Source organism: Centruroides sculpturatus, unplaced genomic scaffold (assembly GCF_000671375.1).
Source record: "Centruroides sculpturatus isolate CEXI.00-Female unplaced genomic scaffold, Cexi_2.0 scaffold626, whole genome shotgun sequence".
Lineage (NCBI taxonomy): Eukaryota > Metazoa > Arthropoda > Arachnida > Scorpiones > Buthidae > Centruroides > Centruroides sculpturatus.
In genome coordinates, this window is record NW_019384860.1 from 351,599 (window position 1) to 372,048 (window position 20,450).

At 29.8% G+C, this 20,450-nt stretch overlaps 2 protein-coding genes across 2 annotated transcripts in view; one reads left to right on the forward strand and one right to left on the reverse strand.

The window, feature by feature from the left end:
* Window positions 1–9,126: 9,126 nt before the first annotated feature.
* Window positions 9,127–9,651, reverse strand: LOC111630653. Its single transcript, XM_023374789.1, has one exon. It carries the CDS (start codon window positions 9,649–9,651, stop codon window positions 9,127–9,129), a length of 525 nt encoding a protein of 174 aa, XP_023230557.1.
* A 3,064-nt stretch (window positions 9,652–12,715) lies between these two features.
* Window positions 12,716–20,450, forward strand: part of LOC111630654 (potassium voltage-gated channel subfamily H member 8-like) — a 19,158-nt gene continuing 11,423 nt past the window's right edge. Inside the window, exons 1-3 of the mRNA XM_023374791.1 lie at window positions 12,716–12,723; window positions 12,801–12,972; window positions 13,081–13,342. Of these exons, the coding sequence (XP_023230559.1) occupies window positions 12,716–12,723; window positions 12,801–12,972; window positions 13,081–13,342 (442 nt within the window). The remainder of the gene's footprint in view (window positions 12,724–12,800; window positions 12,973–13,080; window positions 13,343–20,450) is intronic.

Consider the following 20,450-nt stretch of genomic DNA (forward strand, 5'->3'; position numbering starts at 1 on the left):
ACAGATTTTATGATTGTATTTTTATTTATATGTCGAATCCTTTTTAAGGTTCTGATTTTTTTAAATGCTTTTATAACTTTAGTTCATGTTTTACTGTTTTTATGATTTCCATTCCATTACCTTGTCAATCATTATATCATGATTTCGATTCGATAAATCGGTTTCCACTGTTTAAATTTATAAATAACTTTAGCACGTATATAATCTAGGATCGAGTCCTCGTATCGTCATACAAGGACTAGAACAATTACCCCTCACATCCGAAATCTGCATTGGTACATTCATACATCAATAGACTCAACGGATGTTATTGTAGAACTCTAAATTTTTATTGTTGAGACACAAGTTGGGAACACCTGCAATAGACTTTACTATTTTGATACAGTACGTAGGATTATGTAGGTCTGTGATGTTTTAATCTGCTCAGGTTCACAATCATATTGACATCCAAATTAGATTGTATTTTTTGTATAGAATAACGGAGCTAACTATTCAAAGATGACGGTAATTGACATAGTACTAGCTATTCTGTTATATAAATGAAGGCAATCGCTGTCCTTATGAAGTCCTTAAGTAATTCAATACTGTAAATGTTGATATATAATAAACCTGATCTTTCATAAAGTCATAAGATATTAGACGTAGAGATCGCAGAAGTTAGTAAATGGATTCCTCGACCGATCCATCATTTTATGAATTGTCTATTCAAGAACGTCATTTAATAGTCAGTACGTCTTCGTCGCGTTGAAAAAATACAATATTAGATAATGATTAATAGGTAAGTATTAACCATAATTTCAATATACCACAATTTACTATGATCTCTATGCGTGCTGCTCTACAAATGATGTTCAAACTTTCATAAAGTGTGAAATACTCTCTATGGTGGCATAGAGAAACTTGGTTCTTGTTATTATTATTACATATATTTATAAACACTCAAATCATTTATAAACATTCGGAATATTAACGAATAAATTATATTTCTTTCCATGAAACAATAGTTATATTATTTTTAAATATTAACGGATATATTTTAATTCAAAATATAATACCAAGAATAAGTAATTATTTATTGTGATATCGTCACATGTCGGGCTGCAATTTATAATCATATTTAAAATTTATTTAATTTAAAAACATTCTCTGTCTGAAATTAGTAACGTCTTCCCTGTACATCATACTTATCCTGTTAATAATAGTCATGAAGGTCATCTATGTAAATCCGTTCTGGGAAAAATTTTCTGAATTGAAATTATGTGACTTTCCGTCCAGAACGAAAGTGTAGTCTCGACTTTCATCTGTCTAACTCCGCTCTCGAGATTAAGGAAGGTCAGACAGACAGATGGATACCACAAGTCTGCAATTTCAGCGATTTTATTTTCAACGACATTTTTTCATCAAGAGTAAATATTATTTGGCATTAATTTATTGAGTTATTGTATAAGCAATATTCGTCTAAGTAAATTCGCTTTTGCATATACTATTTATGTTTAATAATCAGTTAAAATATATTATCAAAGTGTAAACTATATTTCGAAATTATATACCAGCTTTTTTAATAACTTATAATCTGTATATAACTTACGTATACAAAAATCTATACATTTTAATTTTTGTTCAAAAAACTTAAAAATATTTCTTAAAATTTTGAAGGAAAATAAAACACATCAATTGGAACTATTCGCTTCATTATATCAATAGCAATGTTCTTACATTCCTGTACTAAGACAGATTTTCGGTTTTGAAGGTCTTTTTCTCACGTTAATCAAAGTAAAACATATTATTATTGATATACAGTAGAGCATCGATTATCCGACTCAATTGGGGACTCAGGTTGGTCGGATAACTGAAAAAATCGGATAACCGAAAAGAATAAAAAAATACATTATTAGTATAGTATATTAGTATATCCCATGTAATTAATATATTAGTATTCGCTATTAACCAACTTTGCATTGAATTTTCATCGATGTTAAACCTAACAATTTTTTTTTTAAATAATAATCGTCGCTATTGTATCGTTAAAAATTATTTTTAAATTATTTTATTGCTCACAAAACAAACAACCACTCATAATTAGAAAATTAAGTCTCGTTTAAATACTGGCCTCCCTTTTATGGTCGAGCCGTGTTGCCAGCTAAAACGCGCAAAAATTTAACAAAAATAATATTAAAGTAGTCAAGACATAACCAAATATTGTAGTGCCTATCACTAGCGGACATTTGAAATTTGCCGACTAGAACGGTCGGTTAACCGATGTGACGGTTAATCGGGGGTCGGATAATCGATGCTCTACTGTATTTGTGTTTATCTCGTTCAAAGACGAATTTTGCAACGAATCAGTAATTAATTTTCCTTTCTATAAATTTGGCAAGAAATTGATAAGACGTTGAACTTTATATCAGAATTATGGATAATCAAAAAAATTTAATTATGTTCATGTTTCATTGGCATATACAAAATATTATGATTCCATTCAAATTTATTTTATTCTGATTTTATAGAAATCAAGTGTGTTTCTTAGTATATGTAACTAATATTGCTGAGAAGGAGATAGATAGATTCTGATTTTATCTGGGAAACGAGTCTGAATCGGATGCTTAGGAATTTTTCATGAATGATTCGACTCGGCTATGTCAGAGACTTCATGTTTCATTACTTGGCTGATTATTGTAGACTTGGACGAATTCGTAACAGACCTGTAATAAAGATCTTTCTTGTATCCATACCGCATAGAATTTTAAAAAATCTATAGAATAGTCATAAAGTAACTGGACAAACGGCGCGGAAAGTGAAAAATCCGTCGATAAGTACAGGGTGACATGCGCTCGCGATACACGGAAATCGGGATAGAACTCGAAAATTTTCAATACAAACATCGGAAATTCGTGATGTCGCGTGATATTGTGTGTCGTAAAACAGCATAAGGCGTTGGAACGGTGTGTGTAGAACGAAAAGAACAAAGATAAGGGAAGCGGGAGACCAAATACCAGCGACAGAAGACCCGTGTTCGCGGAAAAGGGAGAAAACGGGAGAATGCGCGCATTGTTGAATTTCGCTCGACAGATGCTTTTTATCCTTGCAGCTGACGTCATAGTAAGCAAATAAAATGCTACCGCCTTATAAGCGAACGTGTCGCGGCTGTTGGCGGGTGTCTCTCTTCCTATTGTTCAAACACCTATATCTCTGTTGTTTTTCGTTCTATACACGCCGTTCCAAGGCCTTATACTGTTTTCCGTCACACAGAATCTCGCGACATCGTGAATTCCAGGTGTTTGTATTGGAAGTTTTCGAGTTACGGTTAAGTGTTCTACACCTGTTTTTGTGTATCGCGAGCGATTGTCACCCAGTAGCCTACCTATCTTGCAAATGTTTCAACGTATTCCTCGTCTTCCGTGCTCTCGGGATCTCCATTAGTTGGTCAAGGTACTTTATGACCACCCCGTACTTTATTTTGCTATTTGTTACGAAATACATTAAACAATAAACAAATTTGACTCATTTTTCACAAAATTTAAATTTAGTTCGAATCTCGATTAAAAATGTACTGTATGTATATAAAATTTAATAATAATGATAATAATAATATTATTATTATTTTGCTTTCTTTTCTGATACTTGTATATTTTGGAAAATAAGATACTTTAAAAGTGTATAACATTTTATCACCTTTCTTTTTCTGTATATATATGAGTTATTTTTTTTAAGTGGAGTTCTCCTCGTTTCGAAATATTTAATTAGGAGTTTGAGTTTCAACAGATTTTAAAATATTGATAAGCACTAATAGATGCTAGATAATATAAATTTATTATCCAGTAGTGTTTGTCGATATTGGCTGAAGAAATTGAAATTTTGTGATATTCAAATGGACTTGCCTCACTTTTAAAATTAATAAATTATTGTAAACGTTAATTAAACGGCCAATATTTCAGTTCAATCGGCCTTATTTTTTTAATAACAACAAAAAATTTTCATGATATTTCATTTAAATATTTATTCATTTAATAAAAAATAAAAGAAAACATTAAATTATTTTTTTTTTCTTCAATGTCACGACTTGGTCAATTTATTGACACCTGGCAAATAATTTGATCATCAGCTTTTAATCCATACAGATACGCGTTTCGGACTTTCGCTCCTCTTCAGTCTGTTACATAGATAGGTTGTATCTTGTGTATACAGTATCTTTCGTACCTCCCACTCCCCTTCCCTCTCGACTTGACGGCCTCCCCCAAATGCCTCATAACTTGTGACGTCTCACTTCCAGAGTTCCGCACACAGCCTCGCCTGCGACTGTATAAACATTCTATTTTAACAGTTGTACCAGTTTTTATGAATTTCAATGCTTAGATTCTTGTTGATATTATTTTTGTCTGTAGTAATTTCGTAGCTCTCCTTAAATTTTCTTTTGTGCCAATTTTTTTTTTGTGTACTATTATAACGTCATCCTTATCTATTTTGCAGTTGTGAGTTGTGCAATGTTCGTAAAAAACAGAGTTGATTCTATTATATTTCAAATCCGCGATGTGTTCTTTTAATCTTGTTTCTAATTTTCGTTTTGTTCCTCCAATGTATACTTTTGGTGGTTCGCATGTGCAAGGTATTTTATAAACGACTTCGGTAGCGTTGTATTTGTCTGGTTGTTTATTTATACCAGGTTTAGCCTTCCGGATTCTTTTTTGCAAGTTGTTATAAGTTGGGGCTAGTTTTATATTTATTTTATCGAAACTTTTATTTACCTGTTCAAAGAAGCCACGAATGTAGGGCTCTTTTTATTTATGTATTTTACTCTGTTTTTATCTTTGTTTTGTTTATTTTCCGCCTTTTATTGTTGATTTTACTTTTCATTTATTTATTATTCGTTTTGGAGAGCCGTTTAATAGAAATTTAGTTCGCAGTTCGTTGAGATGTTTTTTCTTCTTCTGTAGTGACCTTGTTCTGCTCTCGATTTTTTTATACTGCATAATGAATATGTTTTCTTTTATGTACTGCGGAATGTTTGAATTGTAGTTTAACACTTTCCTAATCTCGCACGGTTTTGTGTATGGCTCGAATTCGATCTTGTTTGTTTTTCTGGTTATTTTAATGTCTAGGTAATTTATTTCCGTGTTTGCCTCATTTTCTACCTTGAATTTAATATTATCGTTTAATTTGTTTATTTTTTCTTCTATTTCTTCTAATTTTATTATTTCTTGGTCATATAGTATAATTATGTCATCTACATATCGTTTATAGAACTTTATGCCTGTCATTTTTTTGATTGCTTGATCTATATCTACCATAACAAGTTCGGCTAGCTTCGGGCCTATGACTGATCCCATGCTTATGCCTGCTTGTTGTGTGTAGAACTTATTGTTGACTTCCAAATAATTACTTTTGTATACGAATTCTATTAAATCTATTTCTTCTTCCTCTGTTTCAATCTTTTTTAGTGTACTTTCTATTAGATTTTAGTTATCGAAGGGCACATGCTTACTTATCTAGGCTTGCAAATCTGTAATTTTTGCTCATTTTTATATTTTCCATGTCACGTATAAGTTCGTCTGCGTGTTTGATGGAGTATTCCGAATCGATGGAGTACGATTTTTCGGTAATTTTCTTCTCTCTATTTTCGTTTTTTACATAATTTTTTAGTTTGCTGCTAATTTCTATTTTAATATCGTTGTAATCCTCTGGGGGATTACTTTACTGCATATAGAATCGGGGTGTGATATGATTAAATTATTTATTTTTATATTATATAAATATAATAAATAGATAATTACATAAATTTAATTATGTATTAATTACTTTATACAGTATTTATATTAGAGTTTAATATTTTAAAGTATTCTTGATAAACAGGAGATACTGTAAATATAGTAATAAATCTATCATGTCTTTACGTTCTTTTGATGTAATTGGCCTATTTTTTTTTTATACAAAGAAGATAATTTTCTATTTTCGAGATTACTCGATCTTCCTCGTTGTTGTGATAACTCGAGAATTTTAAATGACTTTTTTCACTCCTATATGTACACTATTTGTATCGAATGGAAAATACCTGAATATTACATAACTTTTACGTTTTTATTGTGTTGCTAAATTTTACAGGAGCTAAATTATTCAGTAAAATATTCGGATATCGTTATAATTTCCTTTCAAAATGGACTTGCACCACTTTCAAAATAAAAGGCTCTATATACAGCGCTTATACACATTTCATATAGGCCTACAGCATATACATTTACACTTATATTTAGTTTTTTTGTTTTTTTTTACATTTTGATATAACGATTGAAATAATTATTAATTAGAATAACGTTTATGTGTACTCTTTTAATGCCTAAATTATATTTTTGTAAACAGTTTGTTCACACTTCTATAAAATTTGCTGTTTTAGCAAATAAATGCAAAATCAGTAAATATATACTTAATATACCGTAAGTTTAGTTGTAGAACTTAAATTTTTGTCTATTGTAACTCTATTAATTTAATAAGTATTATTATGTCTTTTTTTATATTCGAATTAAGCGAAGATAAACTAATAATACGCTATAGTTATTGTGAACAATATCGAAAAAATGTACATAAAAACAAATTTGATTAATGAAAAGAATAATTTGCAATTTGTTTTATACCAGCTCAAATCACAACAATTTTATATTTTTGTTGATCAAGATTATTAATCAAAATGCGGCAAAAATGCTTACAGAAGAGAATGAGTCGGATGATAAGACTTCGACATCGTGCAAAATTATAAAATCGTATTAAAAAAATCGACAAATATTTCATCCTACCAGTTATCGATTAAAATATCTAATACTTATTTACTTTTCCGAATACGAATTCAATGAAAATTCAAGTGGATACATAAGCATAATAATAACTGGGAAATGTGGAGAGGAGGGAGAACGATTTAGATAATTTGTAAAAGCATCCGAAAAAAGAAGAAAACGGAATGCAAATAATAGCGATTTAAAAGAGAACGAAATTAAGAAAATGTTCAAGAACTTCTCTACTAGCTACAAAATAAGTTCTCTCTTTATTTTTTTTTCTTTGAAAATAAGATAAGCTTGATCCACTTCAGTTCGAGAGATATCTTTAATCGCTAGCTTGTCATCACTTGGTCTTTATAGTTAACTAAAATGAGCTCGTTTGTATTGTTAATTGTAATATTTTTTATACGACGATGTTTTTTCTTCTTATCCATAAATTATTTTTATTTAAAGCATTTTCGTGACTTATCAACAGAACTCAAATACTTTCGACTTATTTTCACTGAAAAAGCATTAATTTACTATCTTATCTTAGCAACAATTTTCATATACATTCCATCAATTTAAAATATCAACATATTTTATCTATCTAATAAAATATTTCATAAGTTTTTGCGCTTATTAAAACGTGTTGACAGATTTCATTTGCATTTCTTGTCAGCATCAGAAGGCAATGGACTGAACGATTCTTTGTAGAAAATGTCATACCATAAAATAAGTAATGAGAAATGACATCTTTTGATGAAGTTAATTGATGAAAATGACTAAATATTAAAGAAGCTAGACAACAACTGTCCTTAAATTACAATACAGCTCGACTCATGGTTGCAAAATATAGGAACACTAGATACGGTATTGACAAGAGGCCTACATCACCAATTAAACATTTTAAAAAGATAACATCTACAATAGTCAAGGATATTGAAAGGAAGATTAAGGAAAATGGGCATATAACGTTGAAAGTTATTCCTAATTTCATCTAGGAATAACATCAGGTGACGTTGTCTCTAGCAACTATACATGTCTTAACTATACAGCTATGTATTACTCTAAAAAGGAGCTACAAATATTGGATAAAAGTAAAGGCCAAAATGCAATTGAATTCCGTTACGAATATGCGAATGACTTCACTGCAAATATACCTAATGATCACCTGAAATTAATATTTATCGATAAATGTGGTTTCAATCTTCATCTTAGATGAAACAATAGTTACAGTAGGACAAAAAAGTTTGCAAAGAGTTCCAACCATAAAAGAACGGAACGTCACAATGGTTGCTAGTGTGAATTTAGTTTCAATTGTTCACTACTAATTAATTAATTAATACACAGACTAACAATATCTCAGTCTTTTAAGGAGTTCATTGTTGAAATACTAGAATATCTGGATGCTCACGAAAACTTGTCCAATGTAAGGTTAATAATGGATAATGGGCAAATACATAAAATTAGAAAATTAAAGGAATATGTTGTGGAAAGAATGCATGCTCTAAAATTTCTGCCGCCAAATTCTTGTGTTTAATTCTATTGAAGAAGCTTTTATCAAAATTAAAAACGCAGCAAGGTCAATACTAGATACACTTATGCGAGACAACAGGATCTTATACAAGTCATCGAACGATCTGTTAACACACTAACAGCTACTGATTGCAACGGATATTCCACCCGCATGTCCAGAAATCAGTGGCGTACCGTGGCTGTCAGACGCCCGAGGAGGAGGAAAATTTCGGCCCCCCTTATTTAGGTATTTCAATTTAAAAGACTAAAATTCAGTTTTGTCACAGAGTAAGCAATGAAAAATTCGGTGGTAGTGCAGCGACATGTTTAAAATAGTTCTATTGCATATTAGTAGTGTATTTGAACGCGAATGAATGGTACAAGAAAAAAAAAAGGTCAACAGGTTTCGCAGGATCTCTCGGATGAAAAAGTTACTAGTTCACCCGGCGAGCCGATTCCCAGACTGTCCAGACGATAGCACTGTCATAGGCGCGATGCAAGTATAGATTAGGATGCTTGAAATTTTTACAAGATATTATTATTATTTATTGTGAAATTTTGCCGCCCCCTAAAAAGTGCCGCCCAAGGCGGGCCGCCCTTGCCGCCCCCACTACGGTACTCCACTGCCAGAAATATAGTAAAAGCTTTATGACAGGCATTTATGTATTGATAGATGTTTTTCGGGAGTTATATTACAAATAGAGAATGAGAATTCTTTTTTCTATGTATTAATATTGTTCTTTCTGAGAAATAAAACGCATGTGATATAACGAATTTGTTATCGTTTATTTATAGCTTTTCTTGTTTAAATATTTATGTAAAACATCGTTAATGTACAGTACATAATAATATTAAAGGTTAAAAATGCTTAAGCATCTTCCTGTGCCCAAAGTTTTCTTCTCCATTCTGTTCTGTCTCGACAATCTTCCTCTGTCAATCCTTTGTGCTCCATAGCTTTTGTTACTTCCTCTATCCATGTAGTCCGCGGCCTTCCTTTCCTCTTTCTGCCTGCCGGAATCCATTTCAATATCTGTGGTCTATCTTCTTCCGTCCTCCGAACATGGCCATACCAAGTTAATTGTTTGTTATGGATACAATCAACTATAGAGTTTTGACAATCCATATTTTTCCTAATATCCTCATTTCTAACTTTATCTAGTTTTGAACATCGAACGGATCTTCTCAAAAAGTCCATTTCTGTGGATTCTAATTTATATTTAAATGTTGAATTTAATACCCACACTTCTGCTCCATATGTTATCACACTTAGAACTAATGATTTATATATGTTTATTTTTGTTGTTTTAAAGATTTGTTTATCCCGTAAGAATCCATTTAACATTCTTATCATAGATCTTCCTTTCATAATTCTGTCCCTAATTTCAATTTCCATCCGACCATCATTAGTAATTTTTGTTCCTAAATATTTAAATTTATCACATCCTTTAATCAGTTCAATTTTTCCATTTTCCAAACTAAATCATGTATGTCTTCAGTTCCAATTACCATATAATTAGTTTTTCCCGTATTTATATTTAGTCCCCAGTTATTGTATTCTTCTTTCAGCTTTCTTGTCATATATGTTAAATCATCATAATCTTCAACTATAACTAATTGGTCATCTGCAAATAATAATGTGTATATAGTGTTGTCTCCAACCATTAGACCCATACTACTACATTTTCTTTTCCATATTTCCATAACCTTTTGAATGAAAATTTTAAATAATGTTGGGGAAATACAACAACTTTGGCGTAAACCTTTAGTAACCAGAAATCCTTTAGATAATCTTGTTGCTATTTTAATTTTAACAATAGAGTTATGACAATTTTTAAATATTTTATTTATTATTTTCCTATTTATTGCTGTGTTATCCAATACTTGCCATAATTTTTTAATTGATATACTATCGTATGCCTTTTCTAAGTCAATAAATAAATGTGGATTTTGATTTCTAGCAACTTTTTTCTCGATTATTTGTCTAACACAGAAAATATGATCAAGTGTGAATCTTCCACTCCTAAAACCTGCTTGTTTCTCATTTTCCATATCTTTGTATTCCTCTTCTAAGTAATATTTTAATAATTTTCCATATATCCTGCTGAATGTACAGTACATGTAACAGTAATACCTCTGTAATTCTTACACTAATCTTTTTTGCCTTTTTTGTATATTGATGACAGATATCCAACTTTCCAGTCTTGTGGGATATCTTCATTTATACATCGTTCCATTAAGTTTTTGCTTATTCTAAGTAACTATCAGAACCACACTTGATTAGCTCTGCTGGTATTTCACCAATGCCACTAGCTTTATTATTTTTTAAAGATTTAATTATACTTTCAAACGTTTCATATCTATCTATCATATTATCTCGTACGTCATCATTCTCTGTATTATAAATCATATATTCATTTCTGTTTTCTGTTAAAAGGTTATGAAAATAATCCTTTCATTTATTTATTGATATATACTAAATAGTATTGGTTCTCTTATTATCATTTCTTAAATTTTTCAAAATTCTCCATTCTTCAGGATTATTGTAAAATTATAAATAATTTTGCAATAATCCATAAATATATAATCACTGTAGTATATCTTAGATATTCATGTCATTTTGTACATANACAGATATCCAACTTTCCAGTCTTGTGGGATATCTTCATTTATACACCTTTCCATTAAGTTTTTGCTTATTCTGAGTAACCTATCAGAACTACACTTAATTAGCTCTGCTGGTATTTCACCAATGCCACTAGCTTTATTATTTTTTAAAGATTTAATTATACTTTTAAAACGTTTCATATCTATCTATCATATTATCTCGTACATCATCATTCTCTGTATTATAAATCATATATTCATTTCTGTTTTCTGTTAAAAGGTTATTAAAATAATCCTTCCATTTATTTATTGATATATACTGAATAGTATTGGTTCTCTTATTATCATTTCTTAAATTTTTCAAAATTCTCCATTCTTCAGGATTATTGTAAAATTATAAATAATTTTGCAATAATCCATAAATATATAATCACCGTAGTATATCTTAGATATTCATGTCATTTTGTACATATGCACAAGCTTCCTGTCATCCCGAATATCATTCAAAACTTTGATTAGTTAATAAGAGAATGAGGCAAAGTAGTACTCATATCATCAAACAGCGGAAAGCATTTACGTAGGCTCATTATAAACGTTGCTTTAGTAAACACTAATCGTTGAATCATTATGCATATATTTTGAAAAATGAATGCATGCCATTTTTAAATATCTTTTTCGTTATCACTCTGTCCGATTTCAGAATGTATTTTTCAGATTACCTTCGTCTCTTACAAGTTTGTACTTAATTTGTTGATCGTCATGGACAAAATAGAAAGTTTTCCTCGTGTGTTGTGACAGTGAAACGACTTTTACTCATAAATTTTTTACCACAACTAGCAATAATTAAATATCTAGTTTCTTGTTGATTAATGAAATTTGTCACACGATTATCGGAAATTTGTTGGAAAAGTATAAAGTTAGATATCTCTCTTTTTTACCTAGTTATTTTGTTATACAGTACATTTAACTGTTAAATTAAAATATTATTTTGATTACTTTCATTTAGCAATTTTCAGTGATTTTACAATTCATTTTTATTATATTTTAAAAATTTGAATAGCAATCATTCAAGAGAATTTCAAACGAATGTCTTATTTTATAAATAAGACTATCGTTTGTATAAAAATATCACATTTCTTTATGATTCGTGTGTGATTAATTAGACACAAATCATAAAGAAATATACTATTTTTTGGTTGTGCTATTCTTATATAAATAATATAGGATTTCTTACAAATTCTCCATTTATGTATCATAACATGAATTATTTGTTATCAATTGTTTATCGATACTAATTTTTAAATTAGTTTTAAAATCTAACGATATTTTCTTAATAAGATTTATTTTATTTTACACTGAATGTTGGAAATGCTGTCAGCAGTTGTATTTTGTAACTTATAGAAAATAAAATTTTATATTGTGTAAATTAATTCATATCTTTCTACTTGATTTTCTTAATTTTTACAGTATCTATTTATGCGGACTGATGATTAGTTCTTGGTATTGTTTATAAATTTAATACGTGTAGGTGGTTCCTAGAAATCATCGCGTAATTTGAGAATACGTCATAAGAGAGTTAAATGTATGTATTGAATAATTAAAAAAATTCTCACACTTATCTAGCATACTAAAAAATCATTATAAAAAATAAATACAGTAATATCCCGAACTTACGCGATAGGTGGGACCGAGCGATATCCGCGTAAGTCGAATTCGCGTAAGTCGGGGTATAATTTCGCATACAAATACATACAAATTATTTTTAATTGGGACCGGAGACTAAAGAAAACAATAATTTAGAAAAAAAAAATGTTTCCAAAAGTCTTTAACAGAGAGCTCGTTGTTTAGATTTGATGACCTGGTGCGTTGTCGATTATTAGCATCACTTTAAATGGAATTTGTTTAGATTGGCAATAACGTTCGCCTTCAGGTATGAAGTGATGACCAAANTTTCTCTCATTTTTCTATAGATGCAAATGGTAACTTAGATCCTGAAGAAGGATGTCTTCCTGGCTCTCATAATCAAAGAAGAAGAAGTAGAGCGGTTCTCTATCAGTTATCCGGTCATTATAGGCAAGATAAAATGAAAACAAAATTAAAATTAAATAATGTACAGTATGCACTTTACTTAAGAAATTTAATTAAAAAAAGGAAAACATAAAAAAAATTATAAAAATAATAATCGAAATTAACATTAGAAATTCTTTCTCTTCTACAGAAACTGCTTCATACAACAGCCTTACCTGAATACAAGACAGCAGCCTTAAAACGATCCAGGTTTATTATTTCACATTATGGTATTTTTAAAACTTGTTGGGACTGGCTTATTTTATTTGCTACTTTTGATGTAGCTGTTGTTGTACCGTATAGTGCTGCTTTTCATAATCGAGATGATAATGCTCTAGAGGAAAAACAGGATATGAGACGTTACAGCAAAACTATAATTGCAGATATTCTAGTCGAAGTATTGTTTATAATAGGTAAAAAAAATAAATAAATAAAGTTTTGATAAATTTATTAATACATGATATACTTCTTGTATATTTAAATTTAATTAATTNAACATGAATTATTTGTTATCAATTGTTTATCGATACTAATTTTTAAATTAGTTTTAAAATCTAACGATATTTTCTTAATAAGATTTATTTTATTTTACACTGAATGTTGGAAATGCTGTCAGCAGTTGTATTTTGTAACTTATAGAAAATAAAATTTTATATTGTGTAAATTAATTCATATCTTTCTACTTGATTTTCTTAATTTTTACAGTATCTATTTATGCGGACTGATGATTAGTTCTTGGTATTGTTTATAAATTTAATACGTGTAGGTGGTTCCTAGAAATCATCGCGTAATTTGAGAATACGTCATAAGAGAGTTAAATGTATGTATTGAATAATTAAAAAAATTCTCACACTTATCTAGCATACTAAAAAATCATTATAAAAAATAAATACAGTAATATCCCGAACTTACGCGATAGGTGGGACCGAGCGATATCCGCGTAAGTCGAATTCGCGTAAGTCGGGGTATAATTTCGCATACAAATACATACAAATTATTTTTAATTGGGACCGGAGACTAAAGAAAACAATAATTTAGAAAAAAAAAATGTTTCCAAAAGTCTTTAACAGAGAGCTCGTTGTTTAGATTTGATGACCTGGTGCGTTGTCGATTATTAGCATCACTTTAAATGGAATTTGTTTAGATTGGCAATAACGTTCGCCTTCAGGTATGAAGTGATGACCAAACCAGTGCTCAAAAAGGGAAGCTGACACCCAATCTTTACGATTCGACTTCCAAATCACAGGCAAGCCAGCTTTAGAATTTTTTTTGAATGCTCTTGGATTTTCCGAGCGATAAACTAAGAAAGGTTTTAACTTACAATCACCAGCTGCATTCGCGCCAACCATTACTGTCAATCGATCTTTGGCGGCCTTAAAACCTGGAAAGGTTTTCTCTTCACGCGTGATAAACGTTCTTTTAGGCATCTTTTTCCAGAACAGGCTAGTCTCATCTACGTTGAATATGGTTTGGCCTTCATCTATCATAGCTTTGAATTTCTCTGGATAGTAAGACGCAGCCTCTTTATCAGCACTTGCCGCCTCTCGACTTTCTACAATGCTATGCCAATTACAGCGACTTTTCAATCGGCTGAATCAACCGTTACTAGCTTTAAACTTTTTATCTTTAGCCACCTCTCCAGCATCCTCTTTCAATCTCTTGAAAACCAGCTTAGCTTGAGAGCACACTGTGTTCTGATCAACAGGACAATTTTTCACATTTACTTGATTATAGCACCATAATTTTAACATTGTTTCCATCTCAGCAATAATACCGTGAAGTTTACGAATGATGCTTGAATTTAAAGATTGAGCATTTTTCACAGCTTCGAGAATTTTTTCTTTACCTTTTATAATTGTTCTGGCCGTCGATTCCGATAGATCAAACTTCTTTGCCAATTCACAAATTTTCATTTTTGTATCGAAGTCTTTAATAATGTTAACTTTACATTCCAAAGATAAAGTTTTTCTTTTTTTGTTTGATGCAGAAGAATCAGTTCTACCTAGTTTGGATGACATAGTAGAGTCTCTCAAGTCTCCGTAGATATAACAAACACAGAAATAAATAACACAAAATAAATTGTAGCTATGTGTCGATTCTGCGCTACACGTCCGAACATGTAAGCTGAACAATAGTATGGGGGGAGTGAGTAATCAAGAGTTGCGTGGCGCTCAAACAAAAGAGGAATCGACGAGATTTGAAAATCTCATAACTCCGGTCGCGTAAGTCGAGGTAGCGTAAGTCGAGGTATTACTGTATGCAAGAGCATGTAACATGTATATATTTTTAAATCTGTGTTAATTATAATTAATCTTTGAGAAAAATGAATATATTTATCATGCTTTAAAATATCGTTTTAGTGGATTTAGAAATAGTAATAATTTAATTTCTGCATTAACTGATGTTTTAAAAAATTCGATAGAAAATAAATGTTTATGTATCTAAAATAACTTTATTAAATTACAAAATAAATACGAGCAATTATTTATTGTGACATTGTCACAATGCTAGGCTGCAACCAACTTTTAATCATATTTTAAATTTATTTTAATTTAAATATAGGCTTCGATTTTAGTAGTGTCTTGCCCCTGTACTGTACATCATACATTTCCCTTTAACAATGGAGTCATGCCGGTCATATAGCCTATCTAACGCTGTTCTGGAAAAAAATGTTTGAATTAAAATAACGTCTCTTTCGGTCTAAACCAAAATGGATATCTTAGGAACTTCCTGCCCCTAAGATATCCATATCTGGTCACGTTTTTCATCTATCTAACTTTTTTCGAGACTAAGAAAGGATAGACAGACATACAGATAGACGGACGCCAGTGGAAATTTATAAGTCTGCAATTTTCAAATTGCAGTCTAATTATTGTTGAAATTAAGCAAGACAATTATTATTATTCTAAAATTTGCAAAATATCGCTAACCATGAAATATTTGGAGAAAGAGTTTATAAAGTAGGATTAATAGTATTAATTTTTAAAGTGAGCCTATACATTAACGTAAGATTGCATACGTTTTCGAGTCATGAATTCCTTTGATGCCGCTAATAAAAGACAGTTATTATATCAATTTAATTTATTCGCTAATCCATAATAATTTGAAATGGCTCGGATGCAGTCAATTCATATTTTTAATTTTTTGGCATGACTTAAAATATATACACACTATTATTAATAATTTTTAAAAACATGATTTTGTATATTTTAATGATTTATATATTTTTTGTTAATTTACAATAAAAGCGAGCTCTGAATATTTTATTATTTTATTTCATTTTTAAAATCAAATAGAAATAATTTAACTTCTCAAACTGACATATAATTTGATAATAAAAGTCAATCCAACTATTGCATTTTTGACAAATAGTGACGTGCGACCTCGAAACTTTATTTTTGTAATGTTATTTGAATAAAAATTAGACAGTTAGTTATTAGCTCGAAATTTATAGTTCCTGGCATGAATAATTTTTAAACATGAACAATTGTATACGGGTTATAACATCGATTGCATTCAACTAAAGTTCGTTTTCATTATAATACAGTCGGGTATTCTTTAAGTGAGCACCCTCGGGATAACTACATTATGCTTCCTTATCTGAATTGACAAGATCAACCAGAGTGTTGCTAATCATGTTCGATTCTCTTCACTTTTTCATGTCTAAGTAACTCATAACACATTTAGAAATGTTGAAATTCATCATCACGACACTTTTACTGTTCTTACTGTACATATTGGTTTGCATTCTTATATCATCATTAGCAGGATTATATATATTCATTGGGATCCAAGAATACCTAAAAGGGGCTAGCTCAAAAATTTAAGATATTTGAATAATTAATACCTTTTATTAACAAGTGAAGACGATTGTATTGCGGATAGCACGAAAAACTGTATTTGCCATCATAAATATTTTAAAGTTTGAACAAATAAATTTTAATCTTTTTTACGTCAACAGTCCATGAAGTTACCATTCGATCCGTTCCTGTATATTATTAATTTTATTGATCTATCGAATAATCAGTGAATACAGTATATTTGCAAGTCATGTTACTCGTACTTTCATATCCTCCCAAAATACAATAGGGACTAAACTGAAAAGGTGTGAACATCCTTGCTCCATAGTCTGAATACTCTCTAATGGGAAACATTGTACAATATAAAAACAAATAAGTAAAGTACCGCCTTAAAGACTTTCGCTAATCGCTTCTTGCCTCGTTCATTCGAGATGAGGACAGTACATGTGATCTGCTCTGTTTGTTCATATATATTTTATACAGATATGTATAGTACTTTTTAATATGTAATTGCTTCTCATAATAAAACCTGTTCAGTATGATTCTGTAAGAAATCTGTTGACTGTCTTTGTATCTGGTAGTAAACTGATCAGTGGAAGGTTCTACAAAATCTCCACGTAACATATATCATAAGGACTAACACGTTTTAGTAATTTTGATTTAGTGAATGTCTCTTCAATCCGAAAAAATCTTTTCGGTAGACTACCTCACAGCCAATTCAGGTTATAAACTCCGAACGTTTATAACCTGAATTGAACCTGAACGAAAAATGAATCTGAACGAAAAACAACCGTGACAATGTAAACAGCCATCCCAGTTTGCCTTTCTACAGTTCATTTGACGATAACATCATTTTACATGCGCTTTTTATGAGAAAATAATAGAATTACACTGGATTATCTGTATTCATAATTGGATGTCATAACGTTTGTAGATTTGTATTGTCACGCTTTGGAAATATCGGTCCGATCGTTTAGCCGATACACGTAACCATATTCTGTAAAGTTGCAAGAATATGTAATGCTTAGAGTTGTAAATCTTTAATAAAAGATGTCATTATGTAAGTTTCGTAGGAGATTATTATAAGTGGGTATAAAAACTAATTTATAGACACTTCCGAAACTTATATTATTTATTAAAGTTTTAATAATTCCGACATGTACGCGTAATTAAAATTCTAAAAAATCGTTTAGATTTTAATTTTAGTTAGACTGGTTTACTCTATTGTGACTTTAACTGACTAGAATTTTAAATAAGTGATTTAACAATCGGGAAGGTAACAGATAATTTATTGCTGGATAGTTTATTGAAGTGTCGATGATGGCGAATTCAGTTTTAAATCCGATACGTACTATTGAAATCATTTACAGTTATTTAGGTCGATGTTTCATTCCTATTCCTCGTATAAGTTGATCGATACTGTTGCTTCCATGCCGAATAACAAAACTGGGTATTGCCTTAGTGCAGTGGTTTTCATCCGGGTTGGCACACTAGGATACTTCAGGGATGCCACGAAATATAGTGTCGAGAGCGCCGTAACACTTCTTACACGTATTATTAAAGTACGAAAAATGTAATAACTAAATTAATAAAGAATTGGGATACCTCAAGAAAAATTATCAAGTTGGGTACCACTGTTATAAAAAAGGTTGAAAAAAACTGCCTTAGTGTATTGAATTTTGCGAGGATAAATCTAATTGAATCATCGTATTACTCGCAGATACTCTCCTTATTATTTTCAGGATTTTGGAAATCTGAAAGTAATAAGTTGAACGGCAGCGTGAAAGACGATTCACATCGTTATTAATCTTCCCTGGAAAGATATGAGACCGATTTTTTTTAATTTATTGTTTTTTTAATATAAATTAATTCGGTAAGTTCGATCTTTTATAGGGTTAATGCAGCCATTTTTTACATTTTATTTATATTAAACTTTATATAAATAGTTTGGATTGCCAAGATAGATATCGAATAGTATCCTCTTATATTACCTGATCTGGTATTGTTGTTACCTGCATCGCGTGAAATATTCTGAAAGAAACAAAAGATTGATGTAGACCTAAATACGAAAATAAGTAATCTAGTTTATCTTGAATAGACTAGCCAATTCCATTTATTTTCAGGATACCATTTCAAAACTATAGTTGCAAATTAAAAAAATAATAATAATAAAATAACAATAATAACAACAAATACTTGGTGAAATATTACAAACAAAATTTTAATATTTACCTACGTAATTTTATCAAATAATATAACATTTTTTTATAAAAATTCGGCACCAGTTTCTTTTATAACAGTGGAAAAACATATACACGAGCATAACTAATACTAAAAATTAAATTGTAATGTAAAAGTTAATAACAAAAATAGTTTGTACAAATGGGAGCTGAGATAAATTTCTAGAATTCAAGTCAATATTGAACACAATATAGAAATATATAAATTAACACTGTAAATTATTGTTTCCTTATGAAAAAATCATTCTGTATGCCGTTTCAATATTTAAACTTCAATTCTTGACGGTGATATAAATAAAGCAAATTTGAATATATTTTTAAATGTCATATGTAATTAATCATATGTAATCATAATTATAATTTCTGATAATATAATTATTTATGTAAAANTCTTGAACAGCCTTAATTTTATAATTAAAACGAGCAATTATTTTCAATCTTTAATCATATTTTTAATTTAAAATATACGCTCTCCACCTCAAATTAGTAGTGGCTTGCCCCTGTACATCATACTTTTCCTGTTAGCAACAGAGTTGTGCCGATCATCTATCTAACTCCTATAAGGGGAAAATTTTTGAATTTAAACCATGTCACTTCTGGTACTGTACATATAGTTACCATATATAGGTAATATAATAAATTAACTGTATATCTATCACTATATATAGTTAATCGAAACCTGCTGCCCCTAATCTTTCCATATCTAGTCTCGACTTTCATCTGTCTAACTCCGTTCTAGAGATTAAGGACAGATAGACAGACAAACGACAGTGAAAATTTATAGATCTACAATTTTTTCAAATTGCAGTCCAATCAAACAATAATTATTTTATTCTTTAAAAAAAGGAACGAGAAATCTGTTCTATTAATAGCTTACTAATTACTACTTTTTCCTATGTATTAATTGGATTATAAGTAACGAATAAATATAAATTAGGTTAAATTTATCTCAGGATGGATGCAAATAATATTACATTTATCTGTACTTAATAGGCTTATCGACTTTACAGAGTCGTTGATAGAGAATGTTCGTGTTCTTAATCCTGGTTCAGTTGTGCATTGCCATTGAGAGGGAAATTATTCCTATAGAAAACAGTAGATATTTCCTGAATCTAAGTTAATTTGTCAACAGAAAACGAATCTTTTATTTGTTTAATGATCGTTAACATCCTTCGATAAACAATGCAACTTGTATCGTTTTGATTTTGACAGTTTAAATTGATTTCATTTATTTGTAAATGATGTTAATTATAAATTTATTCAGTTAACTAATTAATTGATAAATTTTGTTTAATTAATAATTACCAATTAAATATATCGTTTTCGATAAATTTAAATAAAGGAATTTTTTTTAGTTAATTCTTCCTGCAAAAAATATAATAATTATTATTTTTCATATATATAAATGATGTTAGATAATATTTTCTATAGAAAAAAATAATTTTTAGTACGGAAACAACAGTTTATTATTATTCAAAAAT